A 23,394-nucleotide genomic window follows, 5' to 3' on the forward strand; every position below is an offset into this window, starting at 1 on the left:
CTGGGAGCTCGACAAACTTCCTCCATGGGGGATAAACCTTGTGACAAGGTGGAAAGGTGTTTGTACATCAACCTCCCATTTCCTTCTACTCAAGGATCGAGTGATTTTGTAGCACAATGGTTAAAACTCTGGATTCTCTTTTGGATGATGTGAACTTAATCCTTGGTAGAAGTTTGATTTGTTAGTGCAAACAAAACATTTACTTGTTTCTACAGATCACATTTTGACCATGTGTCCTTTCTTTGAACTGAGATAATCAACGTAGTTTATGGTTAGAGTCTGTCTAGTCAAAGTTTGGTTAGCTCCAAGGCTAAGCCTCAAGAATGTGGATGGTTAGTCACTGAGTCTGAGAACCCCATGTAGTCAGCCATAACATACAAAGCAGCACCAAGAAATCTGACTCCAAACAAAAACAAGCCTCTCCTGAAACCCGGCGGCCATAATGCTATGGCCCACATGTACTGAATATTCAAATATTTGCATCAGTCTTACCATCATCAGGTGTAGTGTATCGTGCAAACTCTGGGAAATACTCCTCAATTTTCGATTTCCCTGCCAAAACCTTCTCAGCGAGCAGGTCCTGTTTGTTCAGGAAAAGAATTACCGAAATGGTCCGTAGCCACCTGTGCAAGGAGATGACGAGTTCAGTGAGTTTAGCTGGAAGAAAAAGTGAACTGTAACAGGGAAGCTTCATGCTTAGAGTCACACAGAGTTCTTGACTTGTGTCTACAATTAACATGGACTGCATCTGAGGTACAAGAAAGAGCAAATCCTATCCATATGGTGCAATACCACAACATAATCTAGATGTTACATCAAACTGTGAACCTTAGACGGTTCCTGGTGTGTGCAACTGAGCTTCTTGCATGGCAGGTTGGAGTATGTTGATGAATGGCTGAATATGAGGCATCACTGTATATGTAGGTGCCTTGAGAACCTAGTCTTAGATGGAAAGACTCGACAGCCACGATCACCAAAAGGCGAACCACCGTCCAAGTCCGGACCCATTGCCATTCCATATACACCCAAACCTATCATTAGATTTTGGTGGAGCATTTCTATTTTAAGCTGTGCAGTCTTTATTGCTTTTACAGTAGACATATTTTAACTGCACAGCTTTCCTCTTTATCTTTGCAGTAGTCAATGCATGTACACAGGACACAAACCAAATCATGTACATTGTAACTCATAGCATATGACGCAACTCAACCATTCAAATAATTTATTATTTTTATTGCGACCGTAAAATCCAGCATTAACATCCACAAATCATCAGACACAATGGGTTATTCCCTAATTACAGTGTAATTGAGTGTTGGCATTACCTGTGTTGGGGAAAAAAAAAAAATCAATCATTGGGCATGTGATGAAGTAACTTGATATTGTTGCTGCAATTGTTCAGTAACCTTACATAATATTAACAGTCTCTTAAACCATGCAGACATTTAAAAAGAAAAAACGCTCATGCTGACCTGTTGTTCCAAATGTTCTTGAAAAGGTTGAGGGCTTCCTGCAGCCTGTTGGTCTGATTGTCTTCTCTGATCACCATGTTGTAGCTGCTACTCGCCACCACGAAGATGATAGCTGTGACATCTGCATCACACATCCACACCTCAGTAATTCATCTAAGAAAACCAGCTTCTTAAATTTGCCTAAAGGCTATCTGTTGTCAACAATGCAAAAACTGTAAAAATATTAAAGCTGGTTCAAAAGGTTTACAAGTGTGAAGAAACTAAATCTGTTTTAAATCAATTAGAACTATTTTTCTTAAAGAAAGCAAAAATTAGAAAAGCTTCACACTGGTCAATTCCAAATAGTTCGAAATTTGTTTTGTTCCTGACTACTAAAGTTATCAGAATAACAGAGCACTACTTGACTTACCAAAGACAAACATATAATAATATTTTCAGTTCAAAACAGAAATAATGGCTTCCTATCACAGATTATTGTTTTGTAACTTAAATATCCTACCGTTAAAACACTGGATCCATTTTCGGCGCTCATCCCTCTGGCCTCCAACATCAAACATGCTGTGAAAAATGCCAATGTTGATCAACTGGAGGTAGTTAACAGGAACTGTATGTGATAGTTTTCACCCTATGCATAAGTAAAGGTTTTCTCTTTTGATTGTATACTCAATAGTTAATTGGGGAAGTCTAACTCACAAAGCAAAGGCTTTTAAAATTTCTGTGAGTGTTGCAAAATTCACTCCGAGTCCGAGTTATCATTATTTGAGTCAGAGCCCCAATTCTTTGCATTTGAACTCGAGTCCCAAATGAATACATTAAAAGACAACAACAAGCAATGATTGACAGCTTCTCTGTGGGTTCTTTATGTGCATGGGTATTTTTAAATTAATTTTGAGAAGTTGCTCTTTCCTTAAACAATAAATGAGATTATAAACTCAACATAAATGATTTCTGTATTTTTTTTCCCTTTTTTGGCCTGGTGCTATATTTGCTTGTTAATGTCTTAACATTTTTATTCAGGACTTGGACCCAAATGCCAATGACTCAGTCTGTGATAACTAAAATTCTGACTCAAAAGTTAGGAAGTTGGACTTTGATGGAGGGGTCTCAACTACAACAATGATTTCTGTTGTAGAGAAGCTTGAATCTTCGACTGGACTGGGTTGCTTGACGCGAGGACGTTTTGCTTCAAATCGCAGAAGCTTCCTCAGCTGAAATTCTTGCTCTGGTAGTCTGACTTCTGTCTTGACTCTTGTAGAGAAGAATAACAGAAGCCACAAAAGCTGGAGTTTTAAACCTAACCAGACCCCTCCTACCAAGAGGCAGACTGCTATTGGCTAGTGACTAAACAATTACTCTAATTAGCACCTATTGTGTTCTAGCTAGCACCCTCCTAATGACAGGGCAGCTGTCCCTCATAACAATGGGACTGACGCCTCTCATGACGGCGCTCCTAACGGCACTCCTAACGACTCTCCTGATGATGTGAATGACTCATCACCATGAACAAAAGACTGAAACTGCTTAAACCTGAGTACCCCATTGTAAACAGGGAGAAAAGCGTGTATCAGACCCCCTCCCCGGTTAAGACTGGGTTTCAACTGTTTCACATACAATGCCTCCTTCACTCCTCTCTCATAAACCATTTCTTTTCTCTGTCTAAGATTTTAACTTCCTTGTCCTTGGACTGAGGTCCACCAGCGCCCTCTCTGCAGTGCTCGTATAGCCTTTTGTGTAACGGCTGCTTAGTCTCACCTATGTAGCTGCCCTGTCATTAGGAGGGTGCTAACTAGAACGCAATAGGTGCTAATTAGAGCAATTGTTTAGTCACTAGCCAATAGCAATCTGCCTCTCAGTAGGAGGGGTGTGGTTAGGTTTAAAACTCCGGCTTTTGTGGCTTCTGTTATTCTTCTCTACAAGACTGAAGACAGAAGTCAGACTACCAGAGCAAGAATTTTAGCTGAGGAAGCTTCTGCGATTTGAAGCGAAACATTCTTGCGTCACGCAACCCACTCCAGTCTAAGATTCAAGCTTCTCTACTATGGAAACCACCTGGACAACCGAAAGCCTTCACAGAAATGATTTCTGTTGTTTCTTTGGGCATAGTACAAGTGCAACTGTGTCTTTTATAATGATGATAATGTTATCACGGGGAGCTGATGGTCTAGTGGTTAAGTGTTGGGCTTCAGACAAGAGGATCCTTGGGCAAGGTCCTTGTTGCTCTTGGTGTGTAGTGAGCACCTTGCATGGCAGCACCCTGACATCAGTGTGTCTGTGTGAATGCGAAGCATTACTGTAAAGTGCTTTGAGCTTCTGATGCAGATGGAAAAAGCACTATATAAATGCAGTCCATTTATCTATACAGTGGTCCCTCGTTTATCGTGGGAGTTACGTTCTAAAAATAGCCCGCAATAGGCGAAATCCGTGAAGTAGTCATCGTTATTTTTTTTTACAATTATTATACGAGGTCTGTTAGAAAAGTATCGGACCTTTTTATTTTTTCAAAAACCTGATGGATTTGAATCACGTGTGCTTTCATGAGCCAACCTTGAACCTTCGTGCGCATGCGTCAATTTTTTCACGCCTGTCGATTGCGTTATTTGCTTGTAAGCAGCCTTGGTGTGAGGATGGGTGTAGTCTCTCGTCATTTTTTCTTTGCAAGGAAATGGCGAAACAACTGGAGCTGCGCAACTGCATCAAATTTTGCCAGAAACTGGGCGACAGCCAGGTGGAAACCATTCGGATTATTCAGAGAGCTTTCGGTGACGATCCTCTGGGTATCACACAGATTAAGGAGTGGTACAACCGGTTTAAAGACGGCCGCACAACGGTGGAGAGCGAGCCGCGCTCCGGTCGGCCATCAACATGCTGAAATGACCAGATCATTCCAAAGTGAACACTGTGGTGATGTGGGACCGTCGTGTGACTATCCGAGAAATTGCAGAAGAGGTGGACATCAGCACTTTTTCGGCACATTCCTCTGTGACAGAAGATTTTGCCATGAAAAGAGCGAAATTCATGCTCACCTCTTCCACAATTTCTCGGATAGTCACACGACTGAAAAGCCACCGAAAGCCGTCTGAATCTTCCGAATGGTGGAAGAGGTGAGCATGTCACAACATGTCCTGTGAGACTTCAACACGGTGGCGCTTTTGTTCCGCCATCAGCTTTGTGCCGAAGCCATCGGCATGAATTTCGCTGCAACTCTTTTCAGGGCAAAATCTTCTGTCACAGTGGAATGTGCCGAAAAAGTGCTGATGTCCACCTCTTCCGCAATTTCTCGGATAGTCACACGACGGTCCCACATCACCACAGCGTTCACTTTGGAAATGATCTGGTCATTTCAGCGTGTTGATGGCCGCCCGGAGTGCGGCGTGCTCTCCACTATTGTGCAGCCATCTTTAAACCGGTTGTACCGCTCCTTAATCTGTGTGATGCCCATAGGGTCGTCACCGAAAGCTGTCTGAATAATCCGAATGGTTTCCACCTGGCTGTTCTGGCAAAATTTGATGCAGTTGCGCTGCTCCAGTTGTTCTGCCATTTCCTTACAAAGAAAAAACTATGAGAGACTACACCCATCCTCACACAAAGGCTGCTTACAAGCAAATGACGCAATCGACAGGCATGAAAAAATTCACGCATGCTCACGAAGGTTCAAGGTTGGCTCATGCAAGCACACGTAATTCAAATCCATCAGGTTTTTGAAAAAAATAAAAAGGTCCGATACTTTTCTAACAGACCTCGTATATGTTTTAAGGCTGTAAAACCCCTCACTACACACTTTATACACTTTTCTCAAACAGGCATTAACATTTTCTCACTTTTCTCTCCTGTGTAAACACTCTCAAAGTTCAAAGAAAAATAAGTCCAATATTATAGAATGAAACCAAAGATCAAAACCTGTTTTCAGGCCCAAACATTTGTTTGAGAAATAAAATAGAATATTTTCCTATAAATAATTATGATGGCTTTTAGAACTAATTAATTCAATTTTAACGATCAATCTATGAGGTTGGACACATAAGAAATTATTAATAGTGACTGACCAGTATTTCACAGTTCCTCTGACCGCACCTCTTCATTGTGGCGCCGCTCCGCAGTGTGTTTTTCCACTGAATGTCACCTCAGTGCAGGTGTCTTTTTCCAAGTGAAGAACACAGTTATGGGTAGTTGTTGGCGCTCTTTTTTTCTTCTGGGCGAGAAGATTCTTATAAACAGACACACGCAGAACACAATGCTCACTGCCTCCGGTGTTACCGTTGCGGGACGGATGCGGGACCCGCAAAGAATCCAAGTCATTAAAAAGATACAAACCCTTCTCAGTGGCCACGGAGCTCTGCGGCTGTGGTTACCGAGACCATGCAGCACTGCGGATTTTTCCGTAAGAATTCTATCCTTGCGGGCTGCTGGAGCGCTCTGCATCAAAACAGCGAGCGTAGTGTCTGGACCTGCTGCCAGATTTTGGCCGTAACTCTGCACAGCAGATAGTGGGGCGGTGTGAGTGGCCCGCTGCAGTGCTTACCGAGCCCACAGACTCGGTAAGCACATCGGAGGCAGTGAGAGCAATCTTGGTGATGCCGACCGGCCCACCTGATGAGGACGCAGAACACAATTCGCTGTTTAAAAAAAAAGACGAAGAAGCATGCAAAATTGCACTAAAAAAATCCGCAAAACTGCGAGGCCGCGAAAGGTGAACCGCGATATAGCGAGGGACCACTGTATTGGAAATGTGAGTGTTGATTGCCACAACTCACTGGAAATTGACTTTGTCTATTTGAAATCTTGTCTCGAAGATCCCAGATGTCAATACTCTGCATCTCAACAGATCCTGAAAAAAGAAGGAATAAACAGGATGTTTTGTAGTTAAAGGAAACAAAGAGCAGAAGATAAAGATGATAGAAAAGAGGAGCTGGCACAAGGAACGGCGGGTAGATGCAATGGAATGGGTATACACACACACACACACACACACACACACACACACACACACACACACACACACACACACACACACACACACACACACACACACACACAGTGAGGAAAATAAGTATTTGAACACCCTGCGGTTTTGCAAGTTCTCCCACTTAGAAATCATGGAGGGGTCTGAAAGTTTTTTTTTACTTTTGAAAGACTAGGAGACTTTAATTACAATTAAGGTCTTCTTTTTAGTTTTACAAATTTAATACCTTTTAAGACTTTTTAAGGATCTTTTATTTATTTATTTAACCTTTGAGATCGAGCTCTCTTTTGCAAAGGAAACCCGGACAATTCACCTAACCTTGATGGCTTTGAATGTGGGAGGAAACTCATGCAAACATCAGGAGAACATGGACACAGAAAGGCCACAAGTGGGAAACAAACCCATGACCGTCTTGCTGTGAGGGAACAGTGCTAACCACTAAGCTGCTGTGCTACCCATCTGCAGGAACCTTGATAAATAGTTCTTCGAAAGGGTGTTGCATGACTAGGGATGTGCCGATCAGGTTTTTATTGGCCCCGATCCGATTCCGAGTCATCTGATTTTGAGTATCTGCCGATACCGAGTCCCGATCCAATACTTTAAAAAACTGAATGAACAATGAACAAATGCTAAATATATAATAATTTCATTTTAATACCTTATTTTATTATTTATCACGTAAACAGTGCACTTCTCCTTGAGGTAGCCTGCACAATCAAGTAATAATCTACCAGACTTAAAAAATGTACAAATTTCACTGTTATTTTATTTGTCTAAAAATAAATGTCAAAGGTTCCTTATGTTAAACAAGAAATGATCTAATCTGAAATAACAGGTGGTTTTAATTTATAGATGAAAGGTTTCTAAAGAAACATTTATTGATTTAGCTATTTTAATTACAAGTGTTCTAAACTTTTTTTTAAACAGTATTCAGAAATTTTGAGGTAACAAACAACAACAACAAAAAACATTTCCAAGGATTTTTCTTCAGACACGTGGTTTCTGCACTGATCTGTGGTTCAAATCCCCGCCTGACTGGAAAATCACTAAGGGCCCTTGGGCAAGGTCTTTAATCCCCTATTGCTCCCGGTGTGTAGTGAGCGCCTTGTATGGCAGCACCCTGACATCGGGGTGAATGTGAGGCATAATTGTAAAGCGCTTTGAGCGTCTGATGCAGATGGAAAAGCGCTATATAAATGCAGTCCATTTACCATTTGTACAGATCAGTGGTTTCTGCCACTAGTCTTCCGTGTTTTGGCCCGAAGCGTCGCTCCTATTGGACAGAGTGAAGCTACGTCACAGCTCAGAGCGTCGAAAGTTCAAAAGTCAACTTGAAAAGTAAAAAGAAATAATAATAATAAAAAAAAACTTACATTTGCGTGCTGACAGTCCTCAGTATACCCCTCTGATGCTTTATCAGTGTTCAACAAGTTCAGAGCAGCGCAGTGAACATGGATGAAGACGGAAGCTCTTTAAGACACGCTCCTAAATGTGATGAGTGCGCACGTCGCTCGTGCGCATACCATGTCTCGCTCCGTTTTTCCGACAAACGATCACAGGACAATTTGTTTTTTTCTTTTTGTTAATCAGATGACAGATCGTTGTCCTGAGGACTTGGTCAGCACCGGGTCCTGCTGCGCACGGAAGGATGACTGAGCAAGAGTTTCGGTGGGAAAGTGTCCATCATCCTCTTGTCATTCCATCGAGGCGTCAGGCTGAGCATGTAAACACACAAACAGCAGTTCTGCAAAAGAAACTTTGCGCGCGTAACTCCCCCCACCTCTGTCCGGTTGAACTTATGTTTTTTCTTTTGTTCAATTAAAAAAAAAAAAAAAAAAAAAAAAGATTGGGTTGAACTTTGACCGCATCAGCCTACCGACAAGCGGCAATGCGCGCTCCCGTCAGAAGCGTCACGTCAAAAGCCGAGCTAAAGCGACGCTTCTGACGCCTCTAAAAAGCAACGTGTCTCACGCCTCTGACGCTTCCGACGCGTGAAAGGCGATCTGCAATAATCTGCAATAATGAGCCTGAAATAGCGCTGATCAAAATAATGCGGATAAAATCTATATTGGATTCCTGATCAGGATGCAACATCCGATTTCGATCAAGTCTGAAACCACGTGATCGGGCCTGATTTCCGATCACATGATCGGATCGGAACATCCCTATGCATGACAACAATATTGTTTATTGCAATAACTTCCAACAAAGGTAGGCATTAAGGGGCATCCCCCTACTGTAGGTGTATGCTTTAATTTGTTCATGCTGTAGAGTGCAAGAATACATTGCACTGTGTGTACCGATCATCTCACCTGATCAGTGGGTGTGTAGTCATTCTGTCTGACCACGTCGATCCTGTCTAAGAAGCTACACAAAGAAAAGAAAATTCCAGTTACTGCGAGGTAAATTCATTAATAAAGTACACAGTTTGTGTGTGATACCAATCTGTGCTTCCACTCAATATATTTCATTCCATTTACTAGTTTTGAATACATATGTCCGTGATACAGCCTTAAGAGCACGAGAATGATGAGACATGCAGATCTCGGATCAGCCACCAGGGGACGTCTGTTTGAATTCACAGGCAAATCAGAAGCAGCCTATCTGAGTCACCAGCAGCCGTTTGCTCTGTCAGACCGGAGATGCCGTGTCAATGGAGCTGCTGTGGTAGTACTTGCACAAGAGGAGAGGTGTGTGTGAGTGCATGTGCCCATCCATTAGTGGTGGAAGTTGTGTGTGTGTGTGTATGTGTGTGTGTGTGGGAGGGTATGCAGGCTGACGGTGCAGGCTGCACATCGACGACTTTGAGAAGTGGTGCTACCTGTTCCACAGAAGCGCCCTACATGAGCGCTGCTGTTGAATGTGTTTGAACCGCTTTCATGATGACTGTATCGGGGCCACTTACCGGAGGTTTATATTCCAACTTAGAACTCAAAATGGGCTCATACAGCCCAACAGGAAGATGACTGCTATTTTTATCATCATCAGCCAAGCAAATAAAAGCCACATTTCCCTACTGAAAGTCTCTGTCATTCACAGAATAACACCATGTGAGTAAGTCTCTGCTCATGCATGTGAACAGCTTCCCATTACACGTGTGCATTTGGAACATGTAAAGACTTCAAAAGCATATGCCAGTATTGGGTTCAAAATTTGACAGGGTGCTCACAATATTCTAATATGGTAACTAGGCTGACAGAAGACCAGATACACATGAACAATACATCATATCGAATTTAACTTTATGCCAAGCTGTGGGTTTTAACCACTCAAAATGAAAAACAATTTTAGTTGAATAACATTTTTATTGTCAATTACAACACTTTATCACAATCAATAGCAAAAATGTCATGAGCAATGTGCAAGATGTATTCCAATTTGCCAAATGAACAACTTTATGAGAAATAAGGAGAAGAGCAGAATTCAATGAGCCATAGCAATTCAGGTTCTAGAGACACCAATAAATCCCTATTCTCCACTTTCACGGACATGCATTTTAATGGACGTGGTGTATAACTGTGACAAAATGATGTCAAGGTCATAGTTACCTACAGATGTGATCTAGTGCATGGTTTAATGATGTAACACATTGGAATTGTACCATGTGACGTGCAAAAGCCACTGCAGCCTAAGTGTAGCCCGTATTTGTTTGTTGTTTTGTTCACGGACTGTGTTTTAACACTTTCATCATACACTATAGCAGTCAGATTTTATTTATTTATTTTTCCCTTTAGGCTTTTTCCTCACAGTAAATATTAAAGCAACTGGCAGATGACTTGAGTTGTCACATGACACCACAGACAACAGACGTGGGTGTGTCAATGCAATGTCACATCATGTGCCCTAATGAGAGCTGGTTCGGTCACTTAATGAGCCACGGTTTGGATTCCATTTGTTGATCAGGTCTAATTAGAGTTCTGTTCACTAAACATAACCATTGAGGTTACTGTGTCATCATCAGTGGTGGGCACAGCTAACCAAAATGTTAGCTTCGATAACATTAATCCGCTAAATGAAAAGTTAACTTTTATAAAGATAAACCCCTCAAAAAATTAGCGGACGTTACAGCTTCTGCTAATTGCTGTGTAAAAAATAAGACGGGTAACTTTTAGTATTGACTCTAATACACTGGCAGCTACTGACAACGAGCCAGTGGTTCTGTGTCAGATTAGCATTCTCTCAGCAAAATAGACCTGGTGACCAGAGAGAAAGGAAGGGCAGCAAAACAAACAAAAAACAACAAAAAACATTTATTTTCACAACATGGAGACTTGCAGACGTATCACAGGGGTCATGCACAGCAAGACAGTTTTGACTTATGGTTAAAATTTTATAAAAACTAATTCCGGACAGGTTATTGAAATTAACGTCACCTCTGTCATTTTACAAAGTGAAAATAACAGCTATATGTTTTAGTTTTAAAGTAATGCATTAATTTTGAAGGTTTCAGCGTTTTACAGACACACATGCCAAAAAGCATACTGGATGGCAGTGTTCACGGCAGTGTGAATATCAACACACATTCACTAAAAGTGCTGAATCACAAACAGAATTTTCAGTTTTCAAATTACCTTTTTTTTTTTTACAAATAAAAAAAAGATATTTACAAATACAGATTTATTTGTAAAAACCAACACACGTTACAGTAACTTGTGTTTTTTTTTTTTTTTTTTTTTTTTTTTTTACATATACCGACTAACGACTGATGACAGGAAACTAATTTTCCCATAACACAATTGTTCTAATCTGTTGTGTTTTTACTAAGGTGACACAAAGTATTGTTTTTCCATAAGCCTTACTTCTCTGCATTACTTTTAGGCAATGGTTCCCCTGGGTATCATGGCAACCGCATATAATCTACGCTATAAAATACACAAATTATGGTCGTGAAAGAAGTCTCTATTACCTTTATAATACTGTACAACACCTATGTCGTAAAGTATTATGGGGAAAGCTAAGCAAGGAATTCTGCCAGATGTTCTCCTAAATTTGTTTAGATTTGGGGCTCTGATGAACAGGTGACGTCACATTTCTACTGGCAACACAAAGACCCGCTTTCAGCAGAATGATTTTCCTGGTTTCAAGATATATATGCACGCTGAGCGGGAAGCCGGAGTTGAGTGGGACTGGGCAAGGTCTGAACGCAAATGCGGCTAGAATCTGGGAAGAGACAGCATCTTCTCCACTGTGCCAGCATTCAATGCACTTGCAATGGTGAGGACAGCAACCAACCTTCTTTCTTTGCTGTGCCTTCTCACCAAGAAAATCTGCTGAGAGTGCTCTGACATCTAGATAAAAATGCAAACAGCCACAATGTCTTTTCCTTTAGTCTGGACTTGGCTAAATGAACAGCCGCACTGCATGTTTATGAGTCAGGAACTGCCCCTCTCCCCACATTGAAACTTTGGCCAATCATAAGCCCAGTCTGGAGCTTCGGACAACCACAGGATATGAATGCATGAGTATCGCAGAAGTGACAAGTATGGGACAAAATGGTAACAAATGTGCAACCCCCAGGAAACTACACCGTCTGAAACACGCACAAAACCTTCCAATGGACTTGTCGTAAATCAGCTGACAGGGAATGCATTTAATGAATGAGAAAAGGACTTGTATAGAACAAAAATGCACACAAATGGATTTTGTGTACTTTACTCTAACATTTCCTCAATCCGTCATAGTGTGACAGAACTTAAGTGTCAGCCCTGTGATAGACTGGCGACCTAACCATGGTGTACCCTAGAGTCCCTTAATTCAGAGAGTACTGACATGACAAGCCGGAAAAAAAAAAAAGGTCACGTGACCCGTGTTGCCATCCTGGTGCACAAAATAGCGCTCGCTGTTAATCTATCTGCATGTAAATCTAGCTATTTTATTTATTTATCTACTGAAAATGCTGGGTTGTTGTGCATTTGGATGCACAAATATACACAACAAGGGCTTCAAGAAGTACAGATTCCCTTCAGATCCAAGCAGAAGAAAAATTTGGGAAAATAAAGTCAGCCATGTGGGATGGAAGCAACTTCATTGTCAGAGTTTTGAGAGGTAAATTGAGTGTTCACTCCCATGTACAGTAAAACTCACCTAAACCGTCAAAGTATAAACAGAATGTTTTTGTATGATTGTCCATGTAATAAAGACCGCACATATAACGGCTTTTGGTTAACAGATTTTCTCTCACATCAGATAAAATGTCCTGTCCGATTGCAATGCATTTCTATGACATACCCCTTGCATATGACAGACAGATCATTCTGGATGTGCACAGTAACAGAGGTACAAAATTAAAGTTCAGCGCTCTGACACACGCCGATTTGAGTAAAAAGTGGAACTGGAGTCATTTCCCTGATTAAAAAATGACTGTTTATTTTTGTCACACCGTGCTCAGACTTGGACCCGCAACGTGACGTGCACCTGTTAAATCAGACACAGCAAAAGGCTGTGATTTGACACTTTTCTGCTTTCATTCTTTCCTCTCATATTTTAATAGATTTTGCAGTGTGCACACTGATTACAAATGGATCAGAAAAGTCTGCAAATTTACAACATGGAAAAAGAGGAAATTGTGCACCTTACCTTTGATTTGGAGGTGATGATTGTAGAAAGAAAAGCTTGTTAAGGGACAAATTAGTCCAGAATAAAGCATAATCCAGTGACAGAACTTTAAAACTGTCATGCATGTCAATGTCATGACACGGAGTTACAGAGCTGTGGAAGCATAAATCAATCAATTCATTTACGAGGGCTGTCCGTAAAGTATAGGTCCTTTTTATTTTTTTCAAAAACTATATGGATTTCATTCATATGTTTTTACGTCAGACATGCTTGCACCCTCGTGCGCATGCGTGAGTTTTTCCACGCCTGTCGGTGACGTCATTCGCCTGTGAGCACTCCTTGTGGGAGGAGTCGTCCAGCCCCTCATCGGAATTCCTTTGTCTGAGAAGTTGCTGAGAGACTGGCGCTTTGTTTGACCAAAATTTTTTCTAAACCTGTGAGACACATCGAAGTGGACATGGTTCGAAAAATTAAGCTGGTTTTCAGTGAAAATTTTAACAGCTGATGAGAGATTTTGAGGTGATTCTGTCGCTTTAAGGACTTTTCACGGTGCGAGACGTCGTGCAGCGCTCTCAGGCAGCGTCATCAGCCTGTTTCAAGCTTAAAACCTCCACATTTCAGTCTCTATTGATCCAGGATGTCGTGAGAGAACAGAGAAGTTTCAGAAGAAGTCGGTTTCAGCATTTTATCCGGATATTCCACTGTTAAAGGAGATTTTTTTAATGAAAGACGTGCGGACGGGTCCGCGCGTCGGGACGCAGCCGATGTGGCGCGGCGGCACAGGAAAAACACCTCCGTGTTGATAACCATTTGTAAAATCCAGTTGGCTTTTGATGGCTTTCAGTGGAGTGAGTATATGAGAAATTGTTTATCAGCTGGAGATGTTCCAACGTGTCCTCAAGGCTTCCAACAGAGGTGTTTTTCCTGTGGCGGAGCGTCGCGGCGGCTGTGAGCCGACGCTGCAATCCGCCCGCACGTCTTTCATTAAAAAAATCTTAACTATTTTTATATTTATTTTTACAGTACCTGTGCCTGGATGTGTCTATATATAGTACATTTTGGAAACATAAAAGGTTCATTCAGTAGTTCAGCACAACTGGCCCCAAAATGGCACCATGTTCTCAGTTGACTCTACTCTCTCAATAAAGGGTCCCTAGTGCACACCACCTCTCACCCAATAACTGCTGGGATAGCCTCCAGCTCCTCCCACCTCTTGACCATGAACTGGAATAAGCTGGTATAGAAAAATGGATGGATTGGAATGTCTCAGACAAGTCTAGAATGGCAAATTTGTGCTCTCTCTCTCTCTCTCTCTCTCTCTCTCTCTCTCTCTCTCTCTCTCTCTCTCTCTCTCTCTCTCTCTCTCTCTCTCTCTCTCTCTCTCTCTCTCTCTCTCTCTCTCTCTCTCTCTCTCTCTCTCTCTCTCTCTCTCTCTCTCTCTCTCTCTCTCTCTATATATATATATATGAAAATTTTTTAGAAAAATGATCTGGTTTGATCACATATACTCTCTGAATAGATCTGGTGCGTGTGATGTACAGGGGGATTTGGACCACGCCAGCCTAAAATGCCAGTCACAGTCTATTAGAAACAGACGATGCTTGGTTGCAGCTTCTTCTCAGGACAAAGGTCTGTAACCTCCTCTGAGATAACTAGGAATGTGACAGGCAGGGTTGAAATGTGACAGAAAGGCTGCAGGTAACACAGTGAGAGTGGAACGAAGGCCGGGCCTGTGGAAGCCGCTGGACAGACAGAAAGACAAACAGAAGAAAAAACTCCAAGCACATGGGCTAGTATGAGAAAGAAAAGATAACAGAGGACAAACAGAGAGCAACTAAAGGCCCGTGTTTGTATATTCACATAAACGCTCAGGCAAGCACAACAACCAGATGGTCTGGTACCGCCGGTTCTCTGCAGGGGCTGAGTGGCCCAGCTGTTCCCACACCGCAGCACCTCAGATGTGCAGCACACCCAGAACCCTCAGCGAGCGGCTGCACTGACCAGCTAAAGTTCTTATCCTACATCCTGCAACACCACAGCGACGAAACATACATAATGTGTGTGTGAAAGAAAAAGCGGTAACATGGCCGCCGCAGAAACCATATGAAGCTAAACTCCTGTTTATCCACGGCTCTGGTCTGCGGCGTCAAACACACCCAGGACAAACACACTGCTCACTTTTTAGAAGTTCTCTCTATTAATAGGACAAGTGCCAATAATAACCACGTCGAGTAAGTTGGGCTGCATAATAGCGGCTGCCCCAGTAACAGAAAGGATGGTGGCGGTTATTCTGAGCAAGCAGACAGGCCAGCTTAAGCTCTGCAAATGAACACAGCACTCGTCTGGTGATTAAAATAGCCCTGTGTTTATTATACAAGCGATAAGGTTTGTTTTTTTTTTTTTGTTGCTTTTTATTTCCATTTTTAAAGTTGTATCACTTTCAAGTTCCACAAACATGAGGAACAATTTATTTCTGAAGGAAAGAGATAAGATTAAATGTTTTCTGTAAATTAAGGTCTATGTTCTGTACTTATCTGAGCCCCCACCCCTATTTTTTGAACATGTGAGTATAATCAACTGTTTCCATTTTAACCATTTTAAAAGCAGCAAAAACAGCTTTCTAATTCATGTCATCATTCATTGCTACAGCATCAGACTATTTCTTTGGAAAAGACTTCTCAGAAAGTTTTTCCCAGCACAACCCCAAACAGCCACATTTCAACACTTGCCCCTTTCGCACACTTAAATCTAAAAATGAAGTAAGCTGAAATGCTGGCTTTCATATCAACTACAGCAATAGCCTACAAGTAAACCACAGTTGTCACTTTTTTTTTTTTAACTTCCAGTAGCAAGAATTTCCCTTCACTCAAAAATCAAACTGGGATTGTAACGTTCTGAAACTGCATAAGAAGCTGGAGTGACGGCGCACCATCTTGACAAAGCCCATGACCTCTGTAATGCAGCAATTTATCATAACAGTAAAAAATTAATCAGCATTTATTGTCTATAAAAAACAACAACTACACACACACACTTGTTAACGTGAGAAACACAACATATTTTAAATTCAGAAATTTTAGTAAAATAAACATGTACATATTATATTTAAAACTCAACATAAACATTAACCTCTCAAACTCTAGAGTCCCCAAATTTGGGGACTTGCCCTGTTTTGGAACATTTGAAGACACATAACTACCCAATGCTGACACCAACATACACTTATTATCAGTGATGCTGGTAACGCGTTACTTAGTAATGTGTTACTCTAATCTAACCACTTTTGTTTAGTAACGAGTAATCTAACACGTTAATCTTTCCAAATCAGTAATCAGATTAAAGTTACTTCTCCAAGTCACTGTGCGTTAGTATTATTTTTGCATTGTGGGTCGATAGCAGCATTAAACTTGGTCCGTGGGCAGGGGGTCAGGGTTCAACTGAACTGCCCACTTTAAGCGAGCTGCGAGCTTTTCATCCACAGTTTTTTGCAGCAGCTACGATCGTCCTCACCCCTTAAAGTGCGGTGACAACAGCACATCTGCACTGAGCTTTACAAAGACATTTTTTATACTTTTTTCTCCTTTATTTAGAATTCTGAGCTGAGCTGCTCCGTATCTGCTGCTAAAAACAGCTGATCCTCCGCGATGCGTCAACAACTAACACTATTTTCCACTCAACTGCACCTAAACTCTCTTTCTGAGGACCACATGATGTGAAAACGCAATAAAACTTTCTTACCTGTAAATCTGGTCATGTTTTCTGCATAAATAAATGTTATCCATTCTTTGTGCTCAAACGCCAAACCAGGGGCGAATCCAGATGGAATGGGGCGTGGGGCAGGGATGTGCCCCCCCTACCACCACCACAACACCACTAGATAAAGCCGTTTTTTACAACTACTAATACTACTTATAATAATAATAATAATTTCGACAAGTAAAATGTTTAGAGAGAATTTAAATGTTAGAAAAATGTTAGAAAGAATTTAATAGTTACATTTATAAACAATGTAGGTTAGAAATTGCAAGTTTTACTGTTACAGTGCTGTCAACAGTTAAATATGAGATCAAGAAAGAGGTCTTTATTTTACTTTTTATAAAACAAGTATTTATTTTCATTGAAGTCAAGAAAGGGTGACTATAAAGTGACTTTTGGCAAAACAGGTATCACTGTCATGTTGAGGTGGCAGAGGGTTGTTGTCGACAGCTGCGGAAAGTAACTAAAAAAGTAACTAGTAATCTAACTTGGTTACTTTTCCAATTGAGCAATCAGTAAAGTAACTAAGTTACTTTTTCAAGGAGTAATCAGTAATCAGTAATTGGATTACTTTTTCAAAGTAACTGTGGCAACACTGCTTATTATACATCAAAATGTCAAGCGAAGTCTCCTCTAAAAAAGTATCCACTTCAATCACATATCAACTAACCACAGCTGAAACGTCAAGCAAATAAAGACATAAATCGGAATTCATTTTTTGGGACAAAAAAAAACAAACAAAAAAACGTCATTTACTCCTACCAAGTATTATTTACTTTCAATTTTTTTGCATCCACAACATCCCCTAGGATCTGTCTTTTAGCTGATCCAAACTTTTGCATTTTTGACCTTGTACAAGCTGAGAAATAAATCATAATGTATGGGTATGTGATTTTGGTGAAATAGGCTCTAGGGCTTAAGGGGTTAAATAAAAGCTCATTAATATAATTACAAATAACCATGTGTCTCAATTTTCAGCATTTACAATCTAATTTAAAAATTTTTTAGAGTGCTAAAACATAATTATTTTCATAATTAATCCATGGATTTATGTAAATTAACAATACAATCAAAATGTAAATTAACTCTGAAATTATCTACTTTACAAAATAATTTTGTTTTGTTTTTTTCTGTACAACTGCCAATTATGAACAATATAAACAGAGAAGGTGGTGGTCCAGGAGGTGATGGTCTAGTGGTTAAGGCATTGGGCTTGAGACCAGAAGATCCTCAGTTCAAATCGCAGCCTGACTGGAAAATTGCTAAGGGCCCTTGGGCAAGGTCTTTACTCCCCTAGTTGCTCCCGGTGTGGAGTGAGCCCCTTGTATGACAGCACCCTCACATCGGGGTGAATGTGAAGCATTATTGTAAAGTGCTCTGAGCGTCTGATGCAAATAGAAAAACGCTATATAAATGCAGTCATTTACCAATTAAAAATAACAAGAGGGTGGTTGTAAAAAACAAGTACGTTACGGCTTTGCATAGCGAGAGAGAGAGAGAGAGAGAGAGAGAGAGAGAGAGAGAGAGAGAGACAGAAACAGAGAGACAGAGAGAGAGACAGAGACAGAGAGACAGAGACAGAGAGAGAGACAGAGACAGAGAGAGAGACAGAGACAGAGAGAGAGAGGGCTGTGTCTGACATTACAGCACTGCTCCAAAAATAGCTCCCTGGCGCCCTGGCCTCCAGTTTGGTTGTCATGGCGACAGAACCATAGGCACTATAAATAGACAACAAGCTACAAATCTTGTGTGACTGGAGTGAAGCCAAGAAGAGGGAAAGACAGACAGAGAAAGAAAGAATAGAAAGAATGATGGCCGTTAAAGAAAGAATGGCAGGGGAGGGAGAAGGCGAACAACAACACGATAGAAAGAGAGTGAAGAGGAGAGAGAAATGTCAGGAATGGAGTGGGTGAGGAGGAGAGACGGGGAAGACAATGAAAAGAATCAAAGATGGAAAGAAGAGTACATAATCCAGGCAAGGAATTAAAAAAATAAATGCAAAAGAAGGTAATGAAGCTGAAACCAAAAGACCAGGAAAAAAAGCCAAAAAAAAAGTGACAAAATAAAAAGGAAACAAAACAAAAATGTGCAAAAAAGAAAGAAATGAAAGAAATAAACAACTGGGAAAAGAGCAACTGAAAAGGCCAACACAATCACAGAATTACACACTTCTGCATTCAGCAAATCAAATCGTACTTTCCTCCAAAAAACAAAACAAAACAGCAAAACACCAGCTTGAAAAACAGTTTAATCATGAAACAATCTCCCATGAGGCACCACCACCACCATCATAATGCATGTCAACTACTGGGAAAAACCCAAGACAGAGAGGAGCCCACCCCCAAAAAACGTTTTTTCCTCATAGCAGTCACTGTGCACCTCTCTATGCCTCCCTGTTTGTGATGAGTCAGAGACTCTATTCCAGCCATTTTCTGCACTGCAAAAATACAAAAAATAAAAACTTCACATCAGAAAGCTGGGGAGGTGGGGCAAGACAAGACAGCAGGACGAAGCTCAGGGAGGATGTCTGAAAAGAGGAAAAACAAACAAACAAACAAACCCCACAGCAAATAAAACTGCAGAGAGTACAACCCTAAATCAGGAAATGTTGGGACAATATGGAAAATGAAGGGGGGGGGCTGCAGTGACACTTAAATTTACTTTGACTCCTCTTTCACTGCAGACAGTATGAATCCAAGACAATTTAAGTTTTGTGCAGCCAACTTCATTTCATTTTAATATATATCCACCCCTGTATTCAAGGCGATCTTGGGGGCAATTAAATATTGTCTCTATTATGTGGGAATATAATGGGACAATTTAATTTATAATGGGACAATTTAATTTACAATTGGACAACTGGCAAATATTGTGGCAACAAATTCATGAATTAATACTCTTGTTCCACAGAGCACCATTCCTTCCCGTTTCATCCTGAATAGCAAATCGGGGTGTGTTTTGAAACATCATGGCCTTGCAGCATCTTATTTGTCTGAAATTTTAACTCTCCGCACACAGGGAATTATGGTCACCTGGTCAACTTTACTTAGATGTTCTGAGATTAAAATATAAAATTTGGAGTGATCGTGCTTTAAAAAAAAATACATTTATTTAAATCATCATGTAATTGTATGCATGAAATTTATGGAAGATCAACAATTACTTTTGGCCCATGGCTTTCCATCCAGATTAATTCATGGCCCTTCAAAGGAAAGTATTAAGAAGATTCATAGATCATTCTGTCCATCCATCTGATCCGTCCAGGAGTGGGGCACAACAGATCTAAGGGGAACTGTGGAAATCTGGAATATGCTGAGGATTTATGGAAGCATCATATGGACAAAATCCACAGAATGTTACTTTCTTTGACTGATCTGGCACTGATCACCACCTCACCAATTGTGGTTGATTTACTGAGACTCTACTCCTCACCATTTGAATGTCTTTTAAGCCATAGGTGGCTGCAACTACTGGACACTATATGTGTGTGGCTCTTCTGCTGCAACGTTTCTGTCTTTGAAATTGAGACAATTTTTTGGTGTGATTTGTTTTCTTTGTTATTTTACAAATGTTAGTATGGCCAAAGCAATGGGTCTGGTTTGCCTGAGATATCTTCTTGTCATCAAAAAACAAGAGAGCTTTTCCTGACCACTGTTGTCAATGTGTTTGCTCAGGGGTTGGGTAAGGTTAGACCTTACTCATGTGAAGTGCCTTAGAGCAACTTGTGTTGTGATTTTACACTATATAAATAAATTGAATTGGGCACCTCTGTGTTTCAGGGGAAAAAACATGAAAATGTAAAAACAACAGGTCCATAAGGTCCAGCTTCTGACACTATACAGCCCTATTCCTGCAATATCATTACTGAAGAGCAGCAACATGTTTTGTAATTTTGTTATGAGTGTTGCACTATGCATGGTGGCTGGGAAAAAGTATGAGTTGACCAAAAGTTCTCTATTTTCTGATTTATTGCAGATGTACTGTTTTTTCCCCAATTTCCAACAGTTTTATACAATAAATTTTCTAAAATGCCTGTGTGTATGTGAAATACAGTAGTGTTCAGAATAATAGTAGTGCTATGTGACTAAAAAGATTAATCCAGGTTTTGAGTATATTTCTTATTGTTACATGGGATACAAGGTACCAGTAGATTCAGTAGATTCTCACAAATCCAACAAGACTGAGCATTCGTGATATGCACACTCTTAAGGCTATGAAATTGGGCTATTAGTAAAAAAAAAAAAAAAAAAAGTAGAAAAGGGGGTGTTCACAATAATAGTAGCATCTGCTGTTGACACTACAAACTCAAAACTATTATGTTCAAACTGCTTTTTTAGCAATCCTGTGAATCACTAAACTAGTATTTAGTTGTATAACCACAGTTTATCATGATTTCTTCACATCTGTGAGGCATTAATTTTGTTGGTTTGGAACCAAGATTTTGCTTGTTTACTAGTGTGCTTGGGGTCATTGTCTTGTTCAAACACCCATTTCAAGGCATGTCCTCTTCAGCATAAGGCAACATGACCTCTTCAAGTATTCTGACATATCCAAACATATGTGATATATAGGCCCAACACCATAGTAGGAGAAACATGCCCATATCATGATGCTTGCACCACCATGCTTCACTGCCGTCACTGTGAACTGTGGCTTGAATTCAGAGTTTGGGGGTCGTCTCACAAACTGTCTGTGGCCCTTGGACCCAAAAAGAACAATTTTACTCTCATCAGTCCACAAAATATTCCTCCATTTCTCTTTAGGCCAGTTGATGTGTTCTTTGGCAAATTGTAACCTCTTCTGCACGTCTTTAACAGAGGGACTTTGCGGGGGATTCTTGCACATAAATTGGCTTCACACAGGCATCATCTAACTGTAACAGCACTTACAGGTAACTCCAGACTGTCTATGATCATCCTGGAGCTGATCAATGGGTGAGCCTTTGCCATTCTGGTTATTCTTCAATCCATTTTGATGGTTGTTTTCTGTTTTCTTCCACGCGTCTCTGGTTTTTTTTTGTCCATTTTAAAGCATTGGAGATCATTGTAGATGAACAGTCTATAATATTTTGCACCTGCGTATAGGTTTTCCCCTCTCCAATCAACTTTTTAATCAAACTACGCTGTTCTTCTGAACAATGTCTTGAATGTCCCATTTTCCTCAGGCTTTCAGAGAGAAAAGCATGTTCAACAGGTGCTGGCTTCATCCTTACATAGGGGACACCTGATTCACACCTGTTTGTTCCACAAAACTGACAAACTCACTGACTGAATGCCACACTACTATTATTGTGAACACCCCCTTTTCTACTTTTTTTTTTTTTTACTAATAGCCCAATTTTATAGCCTTAAGAGTGTGCATATCATGAATGCTTGATCTTGTTGGATTTGTGAGAACCTACTGAATCTACTTGTACCTTGTTTCCCATGTAACAATAAGAAATATACTCAAAACCTGGATTAATCTTTTTAGTCACATAGCACTACTATTATTCTGAACACTACTGTATGTACTATCAATACAGTCAACAGCAGAGTGATGGTTGCCATGGTTTTGCCATAAAAGTCCTTAACCCTTGAAGAAAAACATACCGTATTATTATATGGCAGTGACGCTACGCATGCTCTGACTGGCTGATTTCCGGTCTAATATGGGAAAATATTTTCCCCAACTGGCCGGATATTTTCCCATATCTGACTGGTTACCATGACAATCTATCCGAAACACGTATCCCATTTGATACAAACCAGAAAGCTAAAAACAAGATTAGAAAACCCAAGTCGGATATGAACGTACTTCATAAATATCTAAACAGCATCAGAAAAAACACAGATTGAAAGCTTACCAGTTAATGACCGGACCATCTGTTAGCAAGTTCTTCATGGAAGTGAAGCGAACAAGTCTGACTTTATATTATATATATATATATATATATATGTATATATATATATAATAGCCACATAATAAATGAAGTATTAACCTTGCTTGCTCGGTTAATAAACCTTTAATATATTATACCGTTACCATTCCTGCTCCAAATTTATACTGCAACATAAATTTAGGCCATACTGTTCATTGCTAGGTGAAAACATTTACCACTTCACAGAAGTAATAAAGGTGGAAGCCATCGTAACTTGAAAATTGACACTAGCTGACTGTGGTACAGAAAGTCAGCTACACAACATCACTTTTGTATTGTTTCAAGTTTTAGACAAAAGTGCTCCAAAGCATCTCAAAGTGTAATAATTAATCAATAGAGCCATACCCTCACCAAAAATGTATTACCGTTTTGTCTCATACCTATATTTTCATATTTCCACATTCAAAAGAACAAATTATTCAAAGTCAAGTCATACTGCAAACTAACAGATCAACTAACAACTAGGGTTGGGTACCGAAACGCGGTGCCAATAGAGCACCGGTTCTGACGTAGTAACAAGACCGAATAAGAATGAAAATTTCGGTGCCTCATTTCGGTGCCTGACGTTTTTTTCTTCATGAGCCGAAAGGGGGCGACCGACCATGGTGTTCCGGCGTCAACCTGCGTGACGTCAGCGCCACATTAGTTGATGAGAACTGATAGCGAGAGGATCAATAAAAATGCCGAAGGCAAAACGCTCCAAAGTTTGGCTTCATTTCACACCCAAGGGC

At 40.5% G+C, this 23,394-nt stretch overlaps 1 protein-coding gene across 2 annotated transcripts in view; it reads right to left on the reverse strand.

Moving 5' to 3' along the window:
- LOC117506590 (guanine nucleotide-binding protein G(s) subunit alpha) overlaps nucleotides 1-23,394 on the reverse strand; it is a 120,890-nt gene that overhangs the window by 8,146 nt on the left and 89,350 nt on the right. For both annotated transcript variants that reach the window (XM_034166101.1, XM_034166102.1), the window contains 5 exons: nucleotides 8,745-8,799; nucleotides 6,224-6,297; nucleotides 1,972-2,030; nucleotides 1,473-1,593; nucleotides 493-623 (listed from right to left, as the gene is read on the reverse strand). In XM_034166101.1, the coding sequence (XP_034021992.1) occupies nucleotides 493-623; nucleotides 1,473-1,593; nucleotides 1,972-2,030; nucleotides 6,224-6,297; nucleotides 8,745-8,799 (440 nt within the window). The remainder of the gene's footprint in view (nucleotides 1-492; nucleotides 624-1,472; nucleotides 1,594-1,971; nucleotides 2,031-6,223; nucleotides 6,298-8,744; nucleotides 8,800-23,394) is intronic.

This window comes from Thalassophryne amazonica, chromosome 3 (assembly GCF_902500255.1).
Source record: "Thalassophryne amazonica chromosome 3, fThaAma1.1, whole genome shotgun sequence".
Taxonomy (NCBI): domain Eukaryota; kingdom Metazoa; phylum Chordata; class Actinopteri; order Batrachoidiformes; family Batrachoididae; genus Thalassophryne; species Thalassophryne amazonica.